The 21,105-nt window shown below is 35.7% G+C and overlaps 1 protein-coding gene across 1 annotated transcript in view; it reads right to left on the bottom strand.

Moving 5' to 3' along the window:
- Nucleotides 1-21,105, bottom strand: part of shot (dystonin-like protein short stop) — a 331,096-nt gene that overhangs the window by 152,599 nt on the left and 157,392 nt on the right. The window contains exons 21-27 of the mRNA XM_088269259.1: nucleotides 19,962-20,177; nucleotides 18,948-19,044; nucleotides 18,736-18,856; nucleotides 17,719-17,954; nucleotides 16,338-16,488; nucleotides 12,362-12,445; nucleotides 7,902-8,114 (exon numbers count right to left, since the gene is read on the bottom strand). Of these exons, the coding sequence (XP_088125385.1) occupies nucleotides 7,902-8,114; nucleotides 12,362-12,445; nucleotides 16,338-16,488; nucleotides 17,719-17,954; nucleotides 18,736-18,856; nucleotides 18,948-19,044; nucleotides 19,962-20,177 (1,118 nt within the window). The remainder of the gene's footprint in view (nucleotides 1-7,901; nucleotides 8,115-12,361; nucleotides 12,446-16,337; nucleotides 16,489-17,718; nucleotides 17,955-18,735; nucleotides 18,857-18,947; nucleotides 19,045-19,961; nucleotides 20,178-21,105) is intronic.

Genomic DNA, 21,105 nt, shown 5'->3' with positions numbered 1-21,105 from the left:
CATCGACGGATGGCGGTTGAATTTCTCTCGACAATAATAATAGTCGTGATGTCATACGCTCCACACGATCTACCTAATTCTCAGCCCGCATTAGCATAGCCACCTCTGTGCGCCTGTTGTACCAAGTAGCCCATAAAACACACTCCGAATCACTTACAAGTTCTTGGGACGATTCTCACGACAGTCTTAGCAACTGATTTGAATAAAGTACCGAAATTCATTTAATTTTTACATACCGAAATTCACTTAATTTTTACTTGGTAAATACCACTTGACTGCCTCCGTAGTGTAATGGTCAGCACGCTCGGCTACCGTTCTGGAGGTCCCGGGTTCGATTCCCAAGGGGGGTAAAATAAATTTAAGTGATTTTTTCACTGTAATATTTATTTAATATTACCCTAGACTAGGTACCTGAAGCGGAGGGCTGATCACCTTTCCTTCATGTGTAAAACGATCAAGATAACACTGCGTTTATATGACGCAGTGCCCTATGCACCATTGGGGTGTGGATAAGGGTTTTATTATTTTATATTATTTATTATTAAATACCACTATCTTAGAATCTATTGCGACACGTGTTACTACATCCCAACGTCTCGTCGTAGACTGTTTAGGTCAGCTCTCCTCGTCCTCAGGTTGTAGGTCCTTCTGTCCTGGACAACGTCACCTAGGCCATGCTTTCCAATCATGTTATCTTTCTGCAGCATCCATGAATTCTTCGATCTTCCTTTAGATGTCTTTCGAGGAAGATCCATGGCGATTGCCTGGTTCACAATATGATCAGGTTCTCTGCGTCCTATGTGCCCATACCATCTCAATTGCCTTTCCCCTACCTTACTATTGATGCCTGTTACAGCCAGGCTTCCACGAATGCGTGAACTCTTCATTTTGTCTCTAAGGGACACTCCAGCTGACCATCTAAGCATTCGCATTTCAGCAGTTTCTAGTTGCCTAGAGTAGGCGTTATACATAGTCCAGCATTTGTCCAGGTTTTATGTTCAGGTTCTCTACGTCCTATGTGCCCATACCATCTCAATTTCCTTTCCTCTACCTTACTATTGATGTCTGTTGCACCCAATATTCTGTTGTTGTTGATATTTCATCTTCAGGTAGAATAATCCAATGTCATAATACTAATTAAAATTAATTCAATCGCAACATTTTGAGTATGTCCAAATACTTATTTCAGAAAATCTGGATTATCTCCAATTATAGGAGTTATTTTCATATTATTTTTTGACATCTCATCAAAGATGAAGAAGATCTTCATCTTTGATGAGATGTCAAAAATAATATGAAAATAACTCCTATAATTGGAGATAATCCAGATTTTGTGAACAAGTATTTGGAAACACTGAAAATGTTGTAAATAAATTTACTCGTCAAATTATAAGCTAAAATAATAAAAATGAAAATGATATTTACTGGCGTTTTTCAAGTATGTGATTATAATCCAGGATTCGGATCTCACATACTAATAAAAGAGTTTCTGCTCAATAAAAAAGCTTCTTTTCATCTCAACAATAGATGTCTCTAGTGAAGTTCTAATGATTCAAGAACAACGTTTCGAAATTGGTTCATATATATAGAACTTCCAAGAATTTGAATCGTGTGTTTGTCAATAATGGGTAGAATTGGTGAACGTTACACGCGTGTAAAGTGACACTTAAACCAGCCTATGACGGTCGTCAGCCCCGTAAATGCCCAGACTTCCGTATTCTTCTTCATCGTTGATGAGATGCCAAAAATAATATGAATTCAATCATGTTAGGATAAGGGAAATTTGCGAGATCGAAGATGTCGTTAGGTGGGGAAGGCGACGAAGCAGACAATAGTGAGGAGAATGGAACCATCCAGCCTCCCCCACATTGCACTGCACGGCCAACCCAAGGTAGACCACCAAAGAGATGGATTGACAGCTGGGAATCGACAACGCGGGAGGCTAATCTCTCTTAAAAACAGGCCACAGGGCCTACACCAAGCAGAAGAAGAAGAAGACAACATGTTAAAAATGAATGGCAAAGCCTGCTTTAAAATTCGACCACGAATTTGCCATTCGGACGACATGCCGATGGCGCAAGCCGCGTAGACAAGAATAAAAATGACATAATTATTATTTAAAAACAATTTGTGCATATAACAGGGGGAGAACTGGTTTCCACGCGACCATGCCTATGAACAAACGTGTTTCGATTTTTCCTTATCCATTTATCATTCGTATTTTTTTTTAAATATGACGATTAAAAAAAACAGTAAAACAAATTTATGAGGCGAATGTAATTGGAAAAAGGAGCAGAGGAAGACCGAGAAAAACTTGGCATCAGGTGTGCCAAATACTTGAAAGCAGTCAGGTTAGGAGTCGAAACAATCGGCGGGTGTGTATGAGGAGATGCATGAACATGGAAGAGGCGAGAATTTTTTGCAAAGACAGAGTGGTGTGGCGTTCTATTCTCTATGCCTACCCCTGCGGGGAAGCGGCGTATTGGTTAGTTTTTTTTTTAAACCTCTGTAATCATATTCCGCAACCAATGGTGCATAGGGCACTGCATCGTATCAGCGCAGTACTATCTGGATCGTCAAGCCGGGATAGTGAGTAGCCCGCAATTAAATTTTCTTTAAGCCCAGGTAACATATCGCTCACTCCTTTCAAGAACGTCATAAATCAAAAATCTTCAATTTTCAGTTGTGCATGTTTTCGGAATGCCCAGAAAATGTACTAAAATATATCCCAGCAAAAGCGGCATATTTTTAACTTAATATTTACCCGCTACAGGGCAGAAAGTGTGGCTTTTACATTTTAAAGAAAAGGTATTGTTTAATTATTTTTTTTTAAAACCTAATATTTTTTAAATGGAGAAAAAACCTTCAGGTTTTACCTAAAAATATCTGTTGCATAGTAAAAAGTTCAATAAGTGGCTTGATATTTATTTTTAATACATTGTATTATATTTTTAAACTTAAAAAACGTTCTCCTGAAAAATCAAGTTTTATGATTTATGACGTTCTTGAAAGGAGTGAGCGATATAACGTAATCGCATTTTTTATTAAAACGCCGTTTTTTGCATGAAATAAATAAATGGTTTTGAAAAGGAAAGACTTGTAGAAAGGTAAGGCGTTAAAAAATGATAAAAATATTTATGCATCAAAAAACGTATAGTTAAAAAAAATTGTGCGCAGTCAGCACGTGCGGCTTCCCGCGAAGCCGGTCGCGCACTGACTTTGCATTTTTGAGAATACACTCTTAATTACATAGGGCGACAGTCACTTAGTTAAATAGTTTAAAATTAAAATTTTACAATTTGAATCTCTCTAATATTTTGGTAACCAGACTTTCATATTCCCATCTGAGTAAACATCTTCATCTATGTTAAGAAATCATATGAATTTCGTGATATAACAGTTTTACGCAACGTGACGTCACCGTGTAAAAAACGCCTCGAAAAATACTGTTTAAAAACAGATGACAAAAACGACATTTTTCAAACATGCCTCAATATATCTTCCGAGTTAATGTTACCATAACGCACGAGACGCTTAGTACCATGTACCATGTACCGTCAGGCACCCAGCTCGTATTTGATTTTTTTCTCTTTTTTTAATGGTATAATCCTTGATTTCTATAATTTAATGGCGGCTGCGAGAATTCGACACGGTAAAAGCTGACGGGAAAGAATGACGCACCTCATTCATATATCAGTTTGAATTAAAAATAAATAAAAAATAAAACAGATAGAGGACGCAGACAGGTGGAAACGCGGAAGCGCGTTCTATTTTATCTGTAATATTTGGACCATTTTGGGACCGGAAATACATACATATTAATAATTTTTAGCATGTTTAGCTACCGTGCTGGAGGTCCGCGTTCGATTCCCAAGGGAGAGGGTAAAAAAAAATAGTGATTTTACACTCTAATATTTATTTAGTGTTACCTTGGACTGGTCCCTGAAGCGCAGGAGTGATCACCTCGCCTTAATATAAGTAAAGATTATCGCGGTATTATCTTGATAATACCGCGTCAATATGATGCAGTGCCTTATGCACCATTAGGTGCGGATAAGGGTTAGTAGAAGCCTTTTTTAAGGTATATAGAGACCCAGTCTCTCCACTTAGTGATCATGTGTCGTTATATGATCAGTATCACTTAAACTAGCTTATAACAGGTCGTAAGCCCTGTAAATACTTAGGCTTCCATATTCTTCTTCGCCCATGTTGAGATGTCAACATAAAAATAATGTTTTATTTATTGTTTCGGCATTAACTTTGTGGTAAGACATGTTACAATAATTAAAGAAAACACTTCGTTTTTTACCACTTGAGTTTAATTATAGACTACATGTTTCAGAAGCTAAACTTCCATCATTCAGGTCTGTATAATAACTGATAGTTATTATACAGACCTGAATGATGGAAGTTTAGCTTCTGAAACATGTAGTCTATAATTAAACTCAAGTGGTAAAAAACGAAGTGTTTTCTTTAATTATTATAAAAATAATGATCGGGTTACTGTATTCCTTTATTTATATATTTGGCGTTTAATTTGTAGAACTCCATTTTAATTTATGTATTAATTATGTCTGCCTCCGTAGTGTAATGGTCAGCACGCTTGGCTACCGTTCTAGAGGTCCTGGGCTCGATTCCCAAGGGGGGTAAAATAAATATAAGTGATTTTTTCACTTTCATATTTATTCAATACTACCCTGGACTGGTACCTGAAGCGGAGGGCTGATCACTTTTCATGTGTAAACGATCAAGATAACACTGCGTTTATATGACGCAGTGCCCTATGCACCATTGGGGTGCGGATAAGGGTTTAAAAAAATATATTAAATCAAATACAATTTTTTTGAGTCTACTAAGTTGTATTTTAGTGTAAAAAAACACATAAAAATTAATATTGTGACAATTGTTTCGCCTTGTTATGGCATTTTCAAACGAATGTGATGATTAAATGTTAAATTAATTTTGACTGCGCATGTTGACCTCTAAGCTGCACGATTTCGAGTGTCAAACTTTCCGTCCCGTGCTGGATTATTTTACATTTCAATATTTTTGACAAAAAAAGCATATTTTTGCCTATTTTTTGTAGTGAAACTTTCGGATATCCATCATAGATGTTCACAGTACACAATGCACTTTACTTATTATGTTTTTATGGTGTATTTACACAAAAATATTAACATTTACGGACTCGCGGCCTAAAGTATGGCGGCTGTATAGAAGACGCGGCTGTCGTATCTGCGGAGCACGAGCCGACCGGAAGTATTCACGATAAAGTTGACACTAAATTAAAATAATTTTGATATTTTATGACAATAAATCAAAGAGAACTAATTCATCCATGCCTCGAACCAAATTTAAGTGCAAAAAATTATCCATAGGTGTTGATATAAGTACGTAAAGTTGAAAAACGACTATGCATGCGATCCGCAGTCAACGGTACTTCTATAAAAAAACGACAATAGATGCGATCCGCAGCTTACGGGTTAAAACTATCACTTAAGTAGGTACCTAGAACTGTATAGCTACATAAGGACCGTCAGTCTATTTGATCTTCACATTCGTTTGAAAATGCCATAATTAGGCGAAACAATTGTCACAATATTAATTTTTATGTGTTTTTAAAAATAAAATACAAATTAGTGGACTCGAAAAATCTGCGTTTGATTTAAACATTAATACTGTACATAAATACTGTATTCCTCTTGGTATCGCAGTGGTTAACACGCCATACACGATCCTCAAGACCCATTAAAATGTATTCATTTTTTTATAAAAAGGCCTGTGGCAAAATTTAAATACAATAAACGCTTTCACGATTTATTTGTGTGTAGAAAAAAACACACATTTATTGACTACAATGCTTTTATGTGTATACAAGGTCACCAAAATGACCTCCTATTAAGTGTACAAACAATTACACTTTGTATGAACAAGGATTTAGAGGAAGAAGTTGTTTTATTAATGGTCAAAACTGAATGGAAAAAGTTGATTTAAATAACGTTTAATAAACGCGTTTTTATGTAGTTTATGAATATACTCAATGCCACTCGAAGATTAATTTATCATCCGTTCAAAGTAACTAATTATATACGTATGGTTTAAAAAAATATTAAGTGCGATTGATGGATTATGTTTTTTTTATACATATATCGTATGTGGCGGTATTTTGAGTGCGTGTCAAAAGGCTGACCTTGAAATGAAAACTCCACACACATTTTTTTTTCAAATACTGACCTTGAAACGAAAACTCCACACATTTTTTTTTGAAATACTACCGTTGTTCTGTATTCCATGTATTTATAAAAAAAATATATGAACGCAACCAGATTCGTTATACATATATATAGTTATAATTTAAGTTTTACTTAGTAAATACCATTACTTATTAAAATCTATTGTGACACGTGTTTCGATGCATTCAGCATCATTATCAAACAGTATCGTACGGTGTTTGATAATGATGTTAAATGCATCGAATCATGTATCACAACATGATTCGATGTTTTAAGAAAAAGTGGTATTTACCAAGTAAAAGCTCCATTTATAATATATATATATATATATATATATATATATATATATATATATATATATATATATATATATATATATATATATATATATATGTATATATATATGTATATATATATATATATATATATATATATATATATATATATATATATATATATGTATATATATATGTATATATATATGTATATATATATATATATATATATATATATATATATATATATATATATATAATAAATTACGCCACTAACGTATTCGATGGTGTCATACCTAAAAAAAACAACTTGTACTGTTCAAAGATTATGACGTCAGGTGAAGTGGCCTTATTCAGAGTGACATTGCGACTTGCCACTGTGAATAAGACCTGTTTGTTAAAAAAGACAAAATTCACAAGACTAAAAGTCTATATGAATAATGAACACGCCCGCATTTTGCAATATCCGATTTCGAATATTCAAGTCAAGACTTTCTGAGAAATCACAATGCAAGTCGAATTTCAATGCCACCTCGAAACTAGAAATAAACTATGCACTTAGTATTTATTTGGGGACGTGATAAAGAATGCAAGAATCCATCATGGAGATCTATACCAAGTGTGATCACAGATCATTGTATTCTGACGAGGTGATTCAAAGATCGAGGAAATTTGAGAAATGCGACAAGGCACAGTGAGAAAGGCCAACGGGTTGTGATAAGGTAGACTGCCAAAGAGTAAAATAATATGACAAGGTAGATTGAACAAGAGTAAAGGAATATGACAAGTTAGACTGAACAAGAGTAAGGGATTATGACAAGGTAGACTGAACAAGAATAAAGGAATATGACAAGGTAGATTGAACAAGAGTAAGGGGCTGTGACAAAGTAGACTGAACAAGAGTAAGGGATTATGACAAGGTAGACTGAACAAGAATAAAGGAATATGATAAGGTAGATTGAACAAGAGTAAGGAATATAACAAAGCAGACAGAAAAATAGTAAAGGAATATGACAAGGTAGATTGAACAAGAGTAAGACATCGCAACATGGCAGACTGAACAATTATTCAACGAGATGAATAGGGAACTACACTTTGCATAAGCTTTTTCTTGTGTCCAGTATTGAACAAAGGCCTCCCTCTTGGACTCCCACAGTTGTCTGTTGAACGCGACACTTATAAACTCTTACTCAGATAACCTAAACGTACGGGTCTAAACAGTAGGCAGCCGATTTAAGAGACTTCTAGTACAAGTTGTCATGCACGATGCAACAGTAAATTTACCGAGTACAAATGAGTATCCTTGTACAAGTATTCATGCTCACAAGACCAAAGCGAGAGATTTACATCCCTCACGACAGACACACATACAGAATAACGAGAGTCCACTCACCAGGGTCACGATGTCTCCGGGGTTGGAGGTGGCGATCCTGCGCAGGCGCTCGTACAGCAGGTCCAGCAGGCGCTGGTGGTCCGCGTTGAGGCGGTCCAGCTGGCGGGCCACGCGCTCCGCGCCGCCGTCCTGCGCACGCGCCCCGGCCGCCCTGGACGGGTGCACCTCCTCCACCAGCCACTCGTCGTAGCGCTGGCAGCGCATCGAGTAGATCTTCCCCGCGGGCGGTTAATGGTTAATGTTAATCGCGGTTACAGGTTAGGTCGGGCGGAGCGAGAGTAACCTAACCCGTCTGACCATTTACTTGTGATAACAAGAGCAGATATCGAGGTTTGTCATACTATCCTTATGTGATGTAAGAGACCAATCTATGACTAATCTAGTCGAGGATTTTCATACAATCTACTTCTATGTTCTTTTATGGTCAGCGTGTCTAACTACCTAACCTAACCTAACCTAACCCGTCTGACCATTTACTTGTGATAACAAGAGCAGATATCGAGGTTTGTCATACTATCCCTATGTGACGGTAAGAGATCAATCTATGACTAATCTAGTCGAGGATTTTCATACAATCTACTTCTACGTTCTTCTATGGTCAGCGAGTCTAACTACCTAACCTAACCTAACCTAAACCGTCTGACCATTTACTTGTGATAACAAGAGCAGATATCGAGGTTTGTCATAGTATCCCTATGTGATGGTAAGAGACCAATCTATGACTAATCTAGTCGAGGATTCTCATACAATCTACTTCTACGTGATGGTAAGAGATCAATCTATGTTTATGGTAAGAGGCCAATCTACATTCATGGTAAGAGGCCAATATTCATGGTAATAGATCATCAATAAAATATTTGTATGAAAAATAAAAAAAGATGTATGAAAATTCATATAACAGCCCTTTTGTGTCGCATGATAATCTCAGGTACTAGTCTAGTAAAAAATCAGATAACAACGTATGAAAATACATACCTTTCTATACTATGATAATTCATCATAAAGAATAGTTTGTGACCTCGTTTAGGTAAAAAAAAAATCATAATATGACCTCACCTAGGTAAAAAAATCATAATATGACCTCATCTAGGCAAAAAAATCATAATCGATTTATTTTTCATCAAACATATAATTAAAAATTACAATGATGTGTTTTCCCATGCCGATGGAAATAAGATCTAGTTTTAATAAAAATATCATAATATGGGAAAATATTCTATGAAAATAATCTAAAATATCATGGACTTTTCTATATTACTTTAAAAAAAAAACTAACTAACCATCACGCCGCTTTCCCGCAGGGGTAGGCAGAGAGAATAGAGCGCCACACCACTCTGTCCTTGCAAACATTCTCCACCTCTTCCACGTTCATGCATCTCCTCATACATACCCGCCGATTGTTACGACTCCTAACCTGACCACTTTCAAGTATTTGGCATACCTAATCGTGCCATGTTTTTCTCGGTCTTCCTCTGCTTAAACTAGCTAATAATTTGTCTACAGCAAGAAATAGTCACAATAAAGCTAAAGATTGTATGATGACCTCAGTTCATATATTTAAAAAATGGTTTCAAACAGGTTAAAATTACTTTTACTCACAAAATATTATCATGGGTGCTATTGTATTAAATGCAGTAGGTTGGGCAAATTATTATATAGGAATTTAAATACTCAATATATATGTAAAATAAACAAAAATACAGTAACTGCTGATGTTACATTATCACTTTTCGTGTATAAAGCTCTAACTTTGTAATTCACCATTTATAAAAATAATTTGTTTAAGACCACTCTTGGTGTAGTACTTTATAAGTAAAGTGGTTTAAAACAAAGTCATTTTTGAAAGTGGCGAAAAAGGGGGCATATATTAAACTGTCAAATTTGAATAAAAATAAAATATTTAAAATAATTTATAAAATTAACTATACATCCTTCTTCACATATATTCATACATATAATATATACAATTCATACATATAACATGTACAATTCATACATATAACATATACAATTCGTACATATAACATATACAATTCGTACATATAACATATACAATTCGTACATATAACATATACAATTCGTACATATAACATATACAATTCGTACATATAACATATACAATTCATACATTCATACAAACACAATTCAGTCGCACAATTTGGTGTCAAATTCATCAATATTATTTAATCTTTTTTTGGCAACATTTCACTCCATTTGCTCATTTAAAAAATGAATGATACAGTCTAAAAATGAAAATCTCCAAAGCCATGCTTGATATCAAATACTCTACCAACACGAAGACCATTTAAAATATATGTTTAAAAAAACAAAACTAAACACCTTTTCCCAAAAACAAAACGAAAAAGAATGTAATAAATATCGTACGTATTTTTAAAAATGTATTAAAAAATATGTTTACTTTATAATTTGTTCAATTTAATCAATTAAAGGAGTGCTCTCACGTAATTATAGTAAATTGAATGTTTAAAAAACGGCTATAATTTTTAAACGATCATAATGTGTAAACGATTATAATGTGTAAACGATCAAGATAACACTGCGTTTATATGACGCAGTGCCCTATGCACCATTGGGTGCGGTTAAGGTTGTTGGTATAAATTTTTTATGACAGCTGCTTTGTGAAGGCATTTAAAATGACTGTTTGAAAAAAGGTAAAATTAAAAAATAAATTTTATATTTCTAATCAAAATGACACCTTTTTTACTTTGAGAGGGCATTTAAATAACTGTTCAAAAAATTTAAAATTTTAAACTGTTTTTAGTTATGATTTTTTTATTAAAATGGCAGCTATTTCGCCTTCTGAGGCATTTTAAATTTACTATACAAAAATTGGTAAAATTTAAAACAGTCTTATCTTACAATAATTAAAGAAAACACTTGTTTTATACCACTTGAGTTTCTGTCTTATCTTATATATATACAGTATATCCAATCAAAATGACAGCTATTTCGCCTTGTAATGTCATTTAAATTGACTGAAAAATGTTTTACCGCTAAAAAACCACTCTTGGTGCAACACCGTTCCAAAACCAGGTAATTTTGCAACAACTTTTAAACATAGTGGTATAAAACAAATTAATTTTTGCAAGTAAAATAAAAAATTCCTAACTTCCAACTTGAACAAATGCACGCATGCTAAAAAAAACTTGTCATTCGAGCCAGACACACATACCCTTAAAAAAAAAGCTTTGAAAATATGATCAAATAACCTCAACTTCTTAAATAAAAATGATAAGTGATAGAAAAGAAATTTTGGTATATAATATATATTTATATGAATCATAAGTGTTAATGGAGAGAAAGAATTTATTCAGCGGTTATATTAGAGTAATTTCAAATTAAAAAGCGGACTTGGGTGTATTTAATACTGTTCCCGCAACCGATGACAGCTTGATGACGTATTTACAGATGGAAAATGGATGACGTACGATGCTTACAAAGACATCTCCACAACAGAGGCAGGCGGCTCTCAGTACGAAACTCTTCGGCTAGCAAAACAAAGCTGCAACTCGGTATCAACTATGACAAATATCTGACCAACATTCTCTTACATCCATTCTGGAATACACACGTCTGCGAATATACATATATGTACATCGTCAAAATTTGACAAACTTCCGAGGGGGCGGGAGAAAAAGACGTTTCAACATAACCGTATGACACTTGGCATCAAAAAAATGGCATATCTGATATACGAATCTCAAACAAACAATTGGCATTAAAAAAAATGTCATATCTGATCTAAATGTCATATCATAACATCAAAATTTGCAAGACTTAGATCGGAGATCCGACCTTCTCTACCGGTCCTTATCCACACCCAATGGTGCATAGGGCACTGAATTTGATTGATGATATTTTAAACACTAGAGACGTGATGAGCATATGTGCCATTCTTCAGTAGTTACAACATTCTGGTCGAAATACATATATATTTTTTTATTTGATGAAAATCTGAAATTATTTTGATGATATAATATATAATATGAGTTACTTTTCTTGAATGTGTATTTTACATCATATATCACCTCCTCCTCCTCCGTAGTGTAATGGTCAGGACGCTCGGCTACCATACCGGAGGTCGCGGGTTCGATTCCCAGGGTTTTTTCACTTTAATATTTATTCAATATTATCCTGGACCGGTACCTGAAGTGGAGGGCTGGTCACCTTTCCTTTGTGTATTTAACAACCAAGATAACACTGCGTTTATATGATGCAGTGCCCTATGCACCATCGGGTGCGGATGAGGGTTTGATGATGATGATGAAAGATATCCTTTTTTATGTAATGCCGTATGCAGCATTTAAGGTATACAAAAAGGATTGATAATTTTTTAAATAATTTGATATTTTGCCAAAATTGTTTACGCTTTTTTCAATCCAAGGACCACGGTTATGTTTAAACCTGGGTTTGAACAATGGGGAGTTGTTGATAATTACCTTGGCCTCTCTAATGAATCTGCCTCCGTCCAAGTTAACCTTCTCGATTTTAGGCGTTCGCTCAACAACGCTAGTCAGTAGGTTCTGTAAAAACCGGCGGTTATTGCAACATGTTAGGGTAACAGTATGTACAGGTGAATCACTACATGTTAACCATATTAGGGGCGATCGAGACCATCATTCGGGAACCAGAGCTGCCGTGCTTAAATGCAATTAAAAACCGAATTAGAGGGAAGGCTAATAAGAGAGAAAGGTGATAAGGGGAAACTAATAAGAGGAAGGCTAATAAGAGAGAAAGGTGATAAGGGGAAACTAATAGGAGGAAGGCTAATAAGAGAGAAAGGTGATAAGGGGAAACTAATAAGAAGAAGGCTAATAAGAGAGAAAGATGATGAGGGGAAACTAATAAGAGGCTAATAAGACGGAAAGGTAAAGATATGGTAACTAAATAAACGGGAACCTAATAAGTGGGATCATAATAAGAGGAAACCTAATAACAGAGAAACCTAATAAGCGGGAAGGCTAATAAAATGGTAACCTAATAAGATGGAAACCTAATAAGAGCTTATAAGAGAGAATCTAATAAGAGGAATGCTAATACGACTACCTATAATCGTGAACATAATGAGAGGAAAGCTAATAAGAGGGAACCCAATAAAAGGGAAGCTTATAAAGAGGAACCTAATAAGAGAGAATGCTAATAAGAGGAACCTACTAAAAAGAAAGCTAATAAGAGTGAAACCTAATAAACGGGAAAGCTAATAAGGTAGTTACTTAAAAATGGGAGCCTAATTAAATGGAAACCTAATAAGAGGAACTTTAAAAGTGCAAAAGCGGCATGTTTTTAGCTTAATATTTACCAACTACAGGGCAGAAAGTGTTGTTTTTGCATTTAGAAGAAAAGGTAATGTTTAATTATTTTTTTAAATATACTAAATATTTTTCAAATGGAGAAAAAATGTTCAGGTTTTACCTAAAAAGATCTGTTGTGCAGTAAAAAGTTCAATAAGTGGCTTGATATTTATTTTTAATCCATTGTATTATATTTGTAAACTTTAAAAACGTTCCCCTGAAAAATCAAGTTTTTTGATTTATGACGTTCTTGAAAGGAGTGAGCGATATATATACAATGTTCTAAAATTTGAGTAACACGGTTGTCTATCGTGGGTACAATGTGGAATGCTACACAGCGTATAAGGTCATAAGACCAGATTCCATGTTCCCATCTCAGTATACTTCTTTGTCTATGTTGAGATATAAATAAAGGTCTTGAAAATATCTTGTCCACATAATATCCCACAAGGATATAGTTCAGAACCCTGAGCAGATTTTTTGTGTCAATAAAGTTGCTTCGGATTAAAACTGTGGTTCGTAAATGATGCCCTCGATAAATATTGTTTTGTCGTTGAAAATATTGACCAAAAGTGTTATTACGATGAAACTTCAAATATACAGGAAGGCTAACTTACAAGAATATTTGGTTTGTCGCTTTTTTGACAATTATCACTGCAATGTTTCTTTGTTGATATCATCTAAAAATAACTAACTAACCATCACGCTGCTTACCGCAGGGGTAGGCAGAAAGATTAGAATGCCACACCAATGTGACTTTGCAAACAATCTTCGCCTCTTCCACTATCATGCATCATTTCATACATACCCGCCGATTATTCCAACTTCTAGCCTGACCACTTTCAAGTATTTGAAATACTTGAACATGCCAAGTTTTCTTCTGTCTTCCTCTACTTTAATTACCAAAAACATTCGCCTCATAAATTTGTTTTACTGTTCTCTCTTCACTCATTCGATTCACATGCCCAAACCATCTCAACACACCTTCTTAATTTTATTTTTAATGCAATAATGATATAATCTTTGTACCTTGAACTTTCTGACTGTGTTTATAGTTGTGATTCGTTTTCTTTATTTTACTTTAATTTATATTACATATCATGTAATTTTAAGATATTTTAGGTTATAAAATGGAATGTTCAAAAATCTATGCAACGCATATTGATTTTTAATACTTTGGGTCAATATTTCCAACAGTTTTCATGTGTCGCCTACTTTCAAATTCCGCCAGATCCACTTTTATAAGATTTTAAAACATATACCATATCGGAACGCCAATTGTGGATTTTAAAGTTTAAAATATTTATATCCTTGAAAATGCTGCTAAAAAATACTTAAAACCAGCGTTGTATTTCAAATTCCGCTATATTCATGGAACTTGCCTTCTGACCCATATCGGCCAATCAGAGAGCGGGGATAGGTCAAAAATTAAGATGACGTCATTATCGGTTTGTGTCTCTTGTTTTTTTTTCAATACTGAATAATTTTCTAAAAAAATGGGATAATTCTCTATTTCATAATATTTAATCTAAAGATAGACAAATCTTTGAAACATAAATGTTACCCGGAGAATTTTGCATTTTTTGTAAAATCGACTTACATGGATCTGGCAGATTTTGAAAGTAGGCAACACATATATAATGTGGCCATACATTAAATTTTACATAAATATATATATATATAATACCAACATGAGCTAATATGTTAAGAGTTAAATCACACACAATATATATTTACAGGTAGATGCTTTAATTTTTTGAGAATGCCCCGATTTTGATACATGCGAGGGCCAAACTTCTGATGCAATCAAACAATTTTTCAAAATTAATATCCAAAAAAAAATATTTCGTGCTTTGGTAGATTTTAATCAACTGTTATTTTAAAAAAATCATTTAAAAATTAGGGTGTTTTTTTTTTAAAAAAAGGGTCATTTAAAAAATAAGATTGAACTATTTTTTTTATTTAAAAATTTTGTTGACATTTAAAAAAAAAGTTATTTAAAAAAAAATTAGATATTGAAGGCAGACATTAAAGGACTATTTTTTTTCATTAATTGATTCGGCAGTCACTTTGCGGTAAAATGTATCCATTTTTAATTAATGTTTTACTTAGTAAATACCACTATTTCTTAAAATCTACTGTGACACGTGTTTCGATGCATTCCGCATCATTTTCAAACAGCGTATCCCGTATTTCAAACACAGTGTTTGAAAATGATGCGGAATGCATCGAAACACGTGTCACAGTAGATTTTAAGAAGTAGTGGTATTTACTAAGTAAAACATTAATTAAAAACAGACTTTTTTTATTTATAAATTAAATTGACTTTTTTTTTTAAAAAAAAGGTCATTTTTAAAAATAAGTTTTTGAAGGCAGACCCACGAAAATCTTCAAAACCGGGCAAATTTTCATTGTTAATCTAAAATCTAGGGTTTTCAATACATCTGTGAAAAGTTATTATTCAATCCATTGTGTTTGTATTAGATTTTACAGTTATTCATATTATTAAACACACTCGTGTAGTCATGTTACATTCATGTACATGCGTGTAGCCGGCATTGCCAAAGAAATGCTTTCATTCATACACGGGACAAACAAAATAAAACAGTGAATGTCATTTTATTGTTAACCGAATCCGAAATTCGTTTTTTTTTATTGAGTTAAGTATTAAATTCAAACAACTACGTTAATATTCAATTTTTAGTCTTGTTCTACAGTGAAACTAAAGTTAAAAATGTTTCTAAAATGATATTAGTTTATTTGTATTTTTTTTTTAAAAAAAAGGTCAAAATCAAACCATTTCGCTCTGTTTCGGATAGCATGTCAAAAAACAGAACATCAGATGTTGAAACTGGCAAAAACTAACAAATTCACTAGCAACGACAACAGCAAAAGTCGAATCAAACCATGCCCTAAGAACAAAGAATCCGTGAAATAAAAGAAGACATTCCAGATTTCTCCGCTCCAAATTAACAACCAACCATCAACTTGTCTTTCAAAAAAATACCGGAAGACATCCCTGAAAAAAATTAATTAATATCCGGTATTTTCTGCGCCGGGATCTGTGGAAAAATGGGTGAATTAGCCATGAGTCTCCGGGGAATATCCGGCGTTCTGGACTAACCCTGGTCTGGTCAAGGTTCTCTTTGGGCTTGACTTCCACCGGCGGCTGGGCCTGGAGTTTGGAGTAGGCGTCGTCGATCCATTCAGTCTCCTTCTCCAAGCCGGCCTGGTAGTTCTTCATCAGGTTGTAGGCCGCCTCGCAGCTGCGTAGCCTGGAAGGTAGAAACGTAATCCTTTGAGTTTTACTACTGCTTCAGTCAATTAAACCATATCCGCTCCCTAGGTGGAGCATATGGAGTCCACAAACTGCCTCCAGGCTTTTCTGTCGGCTGCCAGCTCCCTTGCATCCTCCCAAGTCAGATCCGCGTCCCGAAGTTCTGACGAGAACTGCCGACGAATTGTCAGCAGTGGTCGTCCTGGGCGGCGCGAACCTGATGCCTTGTAAAAGAGGCAAGCTTGATGGCGGCTCTCGGGAGGCATACGGAGTACATGGCCAAGCCAACTGAATCGCCTTTTCTTGACGACAGTTATGACCAAGATTTGCTGCCTCCTACGCATTATCTCGTCATTCCTCACAAACATGGGAATATCCCCTTTTTACAAAGGTGTTGTAAAATGACAGGACCTCAACCACTTAATGTTTTTGAACGGGCAGTGTTTCCAGATGGCGCATATATCATATCGCGCAAACCCTTCCACTGCTTGCGTGTTTCCGCTTGTTTGCGTTACATAAGATAAGCAACCCTACTGAGCGAACTAGTTGCCGCTTGAAGCTTCATATTGAAATTTACGGGAAATTCTTCGATAAATGACCAAATTTGATTCTTTTTTACATTTTAACATGTCAACATACATAAACAAGAATATTCTGAGTATTTACAGGGCCTACGATCCGTCATAGGCTGGTCAAGTGATCACTTTACATACATGTCAAATTCACCATTTTATCCATTACTGACAACCACATCACTCACAATAATTTGGAAGTCACACATATATAATCAATCTCATGACGTTCCATGATTGAGTTCACTACATCCATTTATGATTGAATTTAGATAGCTTTGATTTAGTAGGGACTGTTATTTGTATGCGAACCCATTAAGTGGTGTAAAATGTACCATACCCATGTAAGATTTTTTACCTATTTTTTTAATAATAACCAAACAAAAATGCTTGAAATTAAGGAATAACCCGCAAAGTCTCTATTTTAGAGGCTTGTCTGCAGGTAGGATAGTAAGGAAAGGGAAGGTATATGTGAAAAATGCATCACAAACACCCAGACCAGCTGAACATGAATATTTCTTGAATTCATTTTGCAATCGGCAGGAATCGAACCCGCAACACCAGTTTCGCAGTCGAGCGTCTACCCGACCACGCCACGGCGCCTGTCAGAAAGGCTTAACTTATTAGTTTCCACTTGTATCAGGATGTGCCGTCACCTGTCAACCAGCTGGGCGCAGACGTTGTTCCAGCGCGTGTTGAGCTTGTCCACGTCGCGGTCGAGGCGCTCGAGGTCGGGGTGCTTGGCGCTGCGCGGCAGCGAGGAGGAATGCGGCAGGGCAGAGCGCGACTTGTCCGTCACGCGCCGGCAGTTGTCCCAGTCGTCGTTCATCTGGTCCACCTGGATCTGCTGCTGCCCGACGGCCGTCTGCAGATGCACAAGGTCCTCGTGGATCTGAGACAGATGAAACAAAATCCATTAACCCTTTATATAGATATTAGTTACCATAAACCAAGCTAGGACACAAAATGCCAAACCCTCTTCTAGTGCAAGATAAAAACAACAGCTGGAGGCGCATTCCAGGAGACAGGGTGAGGACATTTGATCCGTGTTAGTTCATAAGGAACTCTCACGAGAGGTGGTATCATACATGATAAAAATAGTTAACAACTTAACAGTCAAATTTTGGCGAGAAAATTTTTCGGCGCAAGAAACCATCACCAAACAACTCGAAACAAGACTACCCGAACACTGCTCGGGTTAGTCAATAAATACAAATACATAAATATATTTGACTCGGGCAAATCAATACCACCAAGTTGCAATACGATTTACCCGAGCAACACTCGAACTCATTAAAAGATAACAGGTGGAGGCGCGTTGCAGGCGCCTGGGTGAGGACTTATCCGATATCGGATGTGTGATAATTCGTAAGGAACTGTCACAAGAGGTGGTATCATACATGATAAAAATAACCAATGACATTGGTACTATAAACCAAGCTAGGACACAAAATTCCAAAACCTCTTCTAGTGGAACTGAAGGTCTGTTGACGACAGTCAACCGTCCGGTTTCTCCTGAGGAGTTTTACATGGTTTCCTCCCAGCAATGAGCAAATTCTGACAAGTTCCTGACTGGCCCACACTAGATTATCCCTCCTGTTCCCAACACAAGACCCATTTTTTGCCCATATTTGGTACTTTACAAGTGAGGCGTTAAGTAATTTAAGACTTACGTCTTTCAGTAGGTCGGCATCGTTGGGGAGGTCGCTGTACTGGGCGAGCTTCAGCTCAAACTCGGATATCACCTGTCCATTCTCATCCAGCCCGTTCAAGATGATCTCCACGCACTTCAGTCTGCAAGAGAGCATTTTAAAAAGGTGATCATTTATCTCCAATTTGCTTTAACACTTTTGATGAATGGCCATTGTACATGTAGGTTCCTCACCTTTCCACGTAGAGTTTGGACGTGGACCACATGCTCTCCCATTTGCCCATCACCTTGTCCAAGGCCTTCTTCATGGCTGGCGTCTTCAATGCTATTCCTAATAGGAAGAAAGGAAATTTTTATTAGAAAGAAAATTACAGAAAACAAAGAAACTATTGTTTACATTGTACATACAATATATCAAATACCAATTAGCACTCGTAATAAGTAGATATGATGACTAACGGTATTCATAATATGCACACTTAATAATCTCCATCATTCATAATACATGCACTCAATAATTACTGACAATCATACTATGCATACTTGATAATTACTGGCGTTTTTATTATGCACACTATATAATTACTGGCATTCATAATATGCATACTCGACAATTACTGGTATTCATAATATGCATACTAAATAATTACTGGTATTCATAACATCCAATAACATCATTTACTCAATAACTACTGTTATTCATAAAATGCATACTCAATAATTACTGGCATTCATAATATGCACACTCGATAACTACCGAAATTCATAAGATGCGCAACCAATAATTAATGGCATTCATAATATGCGCATTTATTAATTACTGATATTCATGACATGCGCAATAATTACTGGCATTCATAATACATACTTTTATAATTATCAGTAATTATGATACATTTACTGAAAATTCCTGGGATTTATAATATGCACACTTGATAATTGCTGGCATTTAAAATATGCGCACTCAATAATTACTGTCATTCATAAAATGCGCACTCAATTACTGGTATTCATAATCTGCACACTCAATAATTAAGTTTTAACTCGATAGAGGTAGAACATGTTAAGTTGGGTTAGTCACGTTGAGATGGATTTGATGGACGATTAGGTCGGTAGGGTGAAGGGTGTAAGGTGTAGGGTGAAAGGTGAAGGGTGAAGGGTGAAGGGTGTAGGGTGTAGGGTGTAGGGTGTAGGGTGTAGGGTGTAGGGTGTAGGGTGAAGGGTGAAGGGTGAAGGGTGTCGGCTCACCCCTGAAGGTCTCCTGCATCTCGTCGACGTCGGGCGCGAGCGCGCGCGCGTCGCGCTCCCAGTCCTTGTGGTCGAGCACGAGCTGCTCGAGTGCGGGCAGGTCGCGCGGCACGCCGGCCGCCACGCGCTCGTGCAGGCGCCGCTCCAGCGCGTCCAGCCGCGCGCCCGCCAGCCCCGACTGCTCCGCGAAGATGCGCGCCGCGTTCTTCGACTCCTCTGCGAAGAGAGAAAAGACAAAACCGCCATTAGACAGAGTGAGGTCAACACAAACAACTATATTACGTCGATAGTAAATAATCACAATGTATTGCGATATCAATAATCGACTGAAAACATAAATCAAAATATACATAAAATAATGCCCGAATTTTAATACCCTGGAGTAGTGTTATATGTATGCACCAACACACTGATGGAAAGTATATATCGCTCACTCCTTTCGAGAACGTCATAAATCAAAAATCGTCAATTTTCAGCTGAGCATATTTTTGGAATGCCCAGAAAATGTACTATATCCCAGCAAAAGAGGCATATTTTTAGCTTAATATTTACCCGCTGTAGGGCAGAAAATGTTGTTTTTGCATTTTGAACAAAATGTATTCTTTAATTATTTTTTTAAATAAACTAAATATTTTCAAATGGAGAAAAAACCTTCAGGTTTTACCTAAAAAGATCTGTTGCACAGTAAAAAGTTCAATAAGTGGCTTGATATTTATTTTAATACATTGTGTTTTATTAATAATAATTTGATCAAATTTAAGTATTTTTTTTTTCCTTTAATTTAAAAATTATATCATCCTTGCGTCATACATCAGAAAACGGACATGCTCGTGTATATTTTCGTAGCCATCGATAAAATATTCGACATGAATAATTTAATAAATATATTTCATAAAAATTACCGGCATTGCTACTCCCAGACGTCGAGAAAAACGTCTTTTTAAACTTCTTCATTTTTTTTCGCTGATTTCACAGATCACTCACAAATTAAGAAATACACGTGAATTAAACAAAATTTGTAGCTCAAAAATACTAGCAAATCATACAAAAATAGTAATTCAAAAATACTAACGAATTATATAAAATTTGTTATTCTAAAACACTAGCGAATTAAACAAATTTTGTAATTCAAAAACACCAGCGA

This window comes from Brachycentrus maculatus, unplaced genomic scaffold (assembly GCF_059751285.1).
Source record: "Brachycentrus maculatus isolate JH-2025_06_01 unplaced genomic scaffold, ASM5975128v1 h1tg000343l, whole genome shotgun sequence".
NCBI lineage: Eukaryota > Metazoa > Arthropoda > Insecta > Trichoptera > Brachycentridae > Brachycentrus > Brachycentrus maculatus.
Note: the sequence above shows the minus strand (reverse complement) of the source record. Positions and strands in the feature narration are given on the sequence as shown.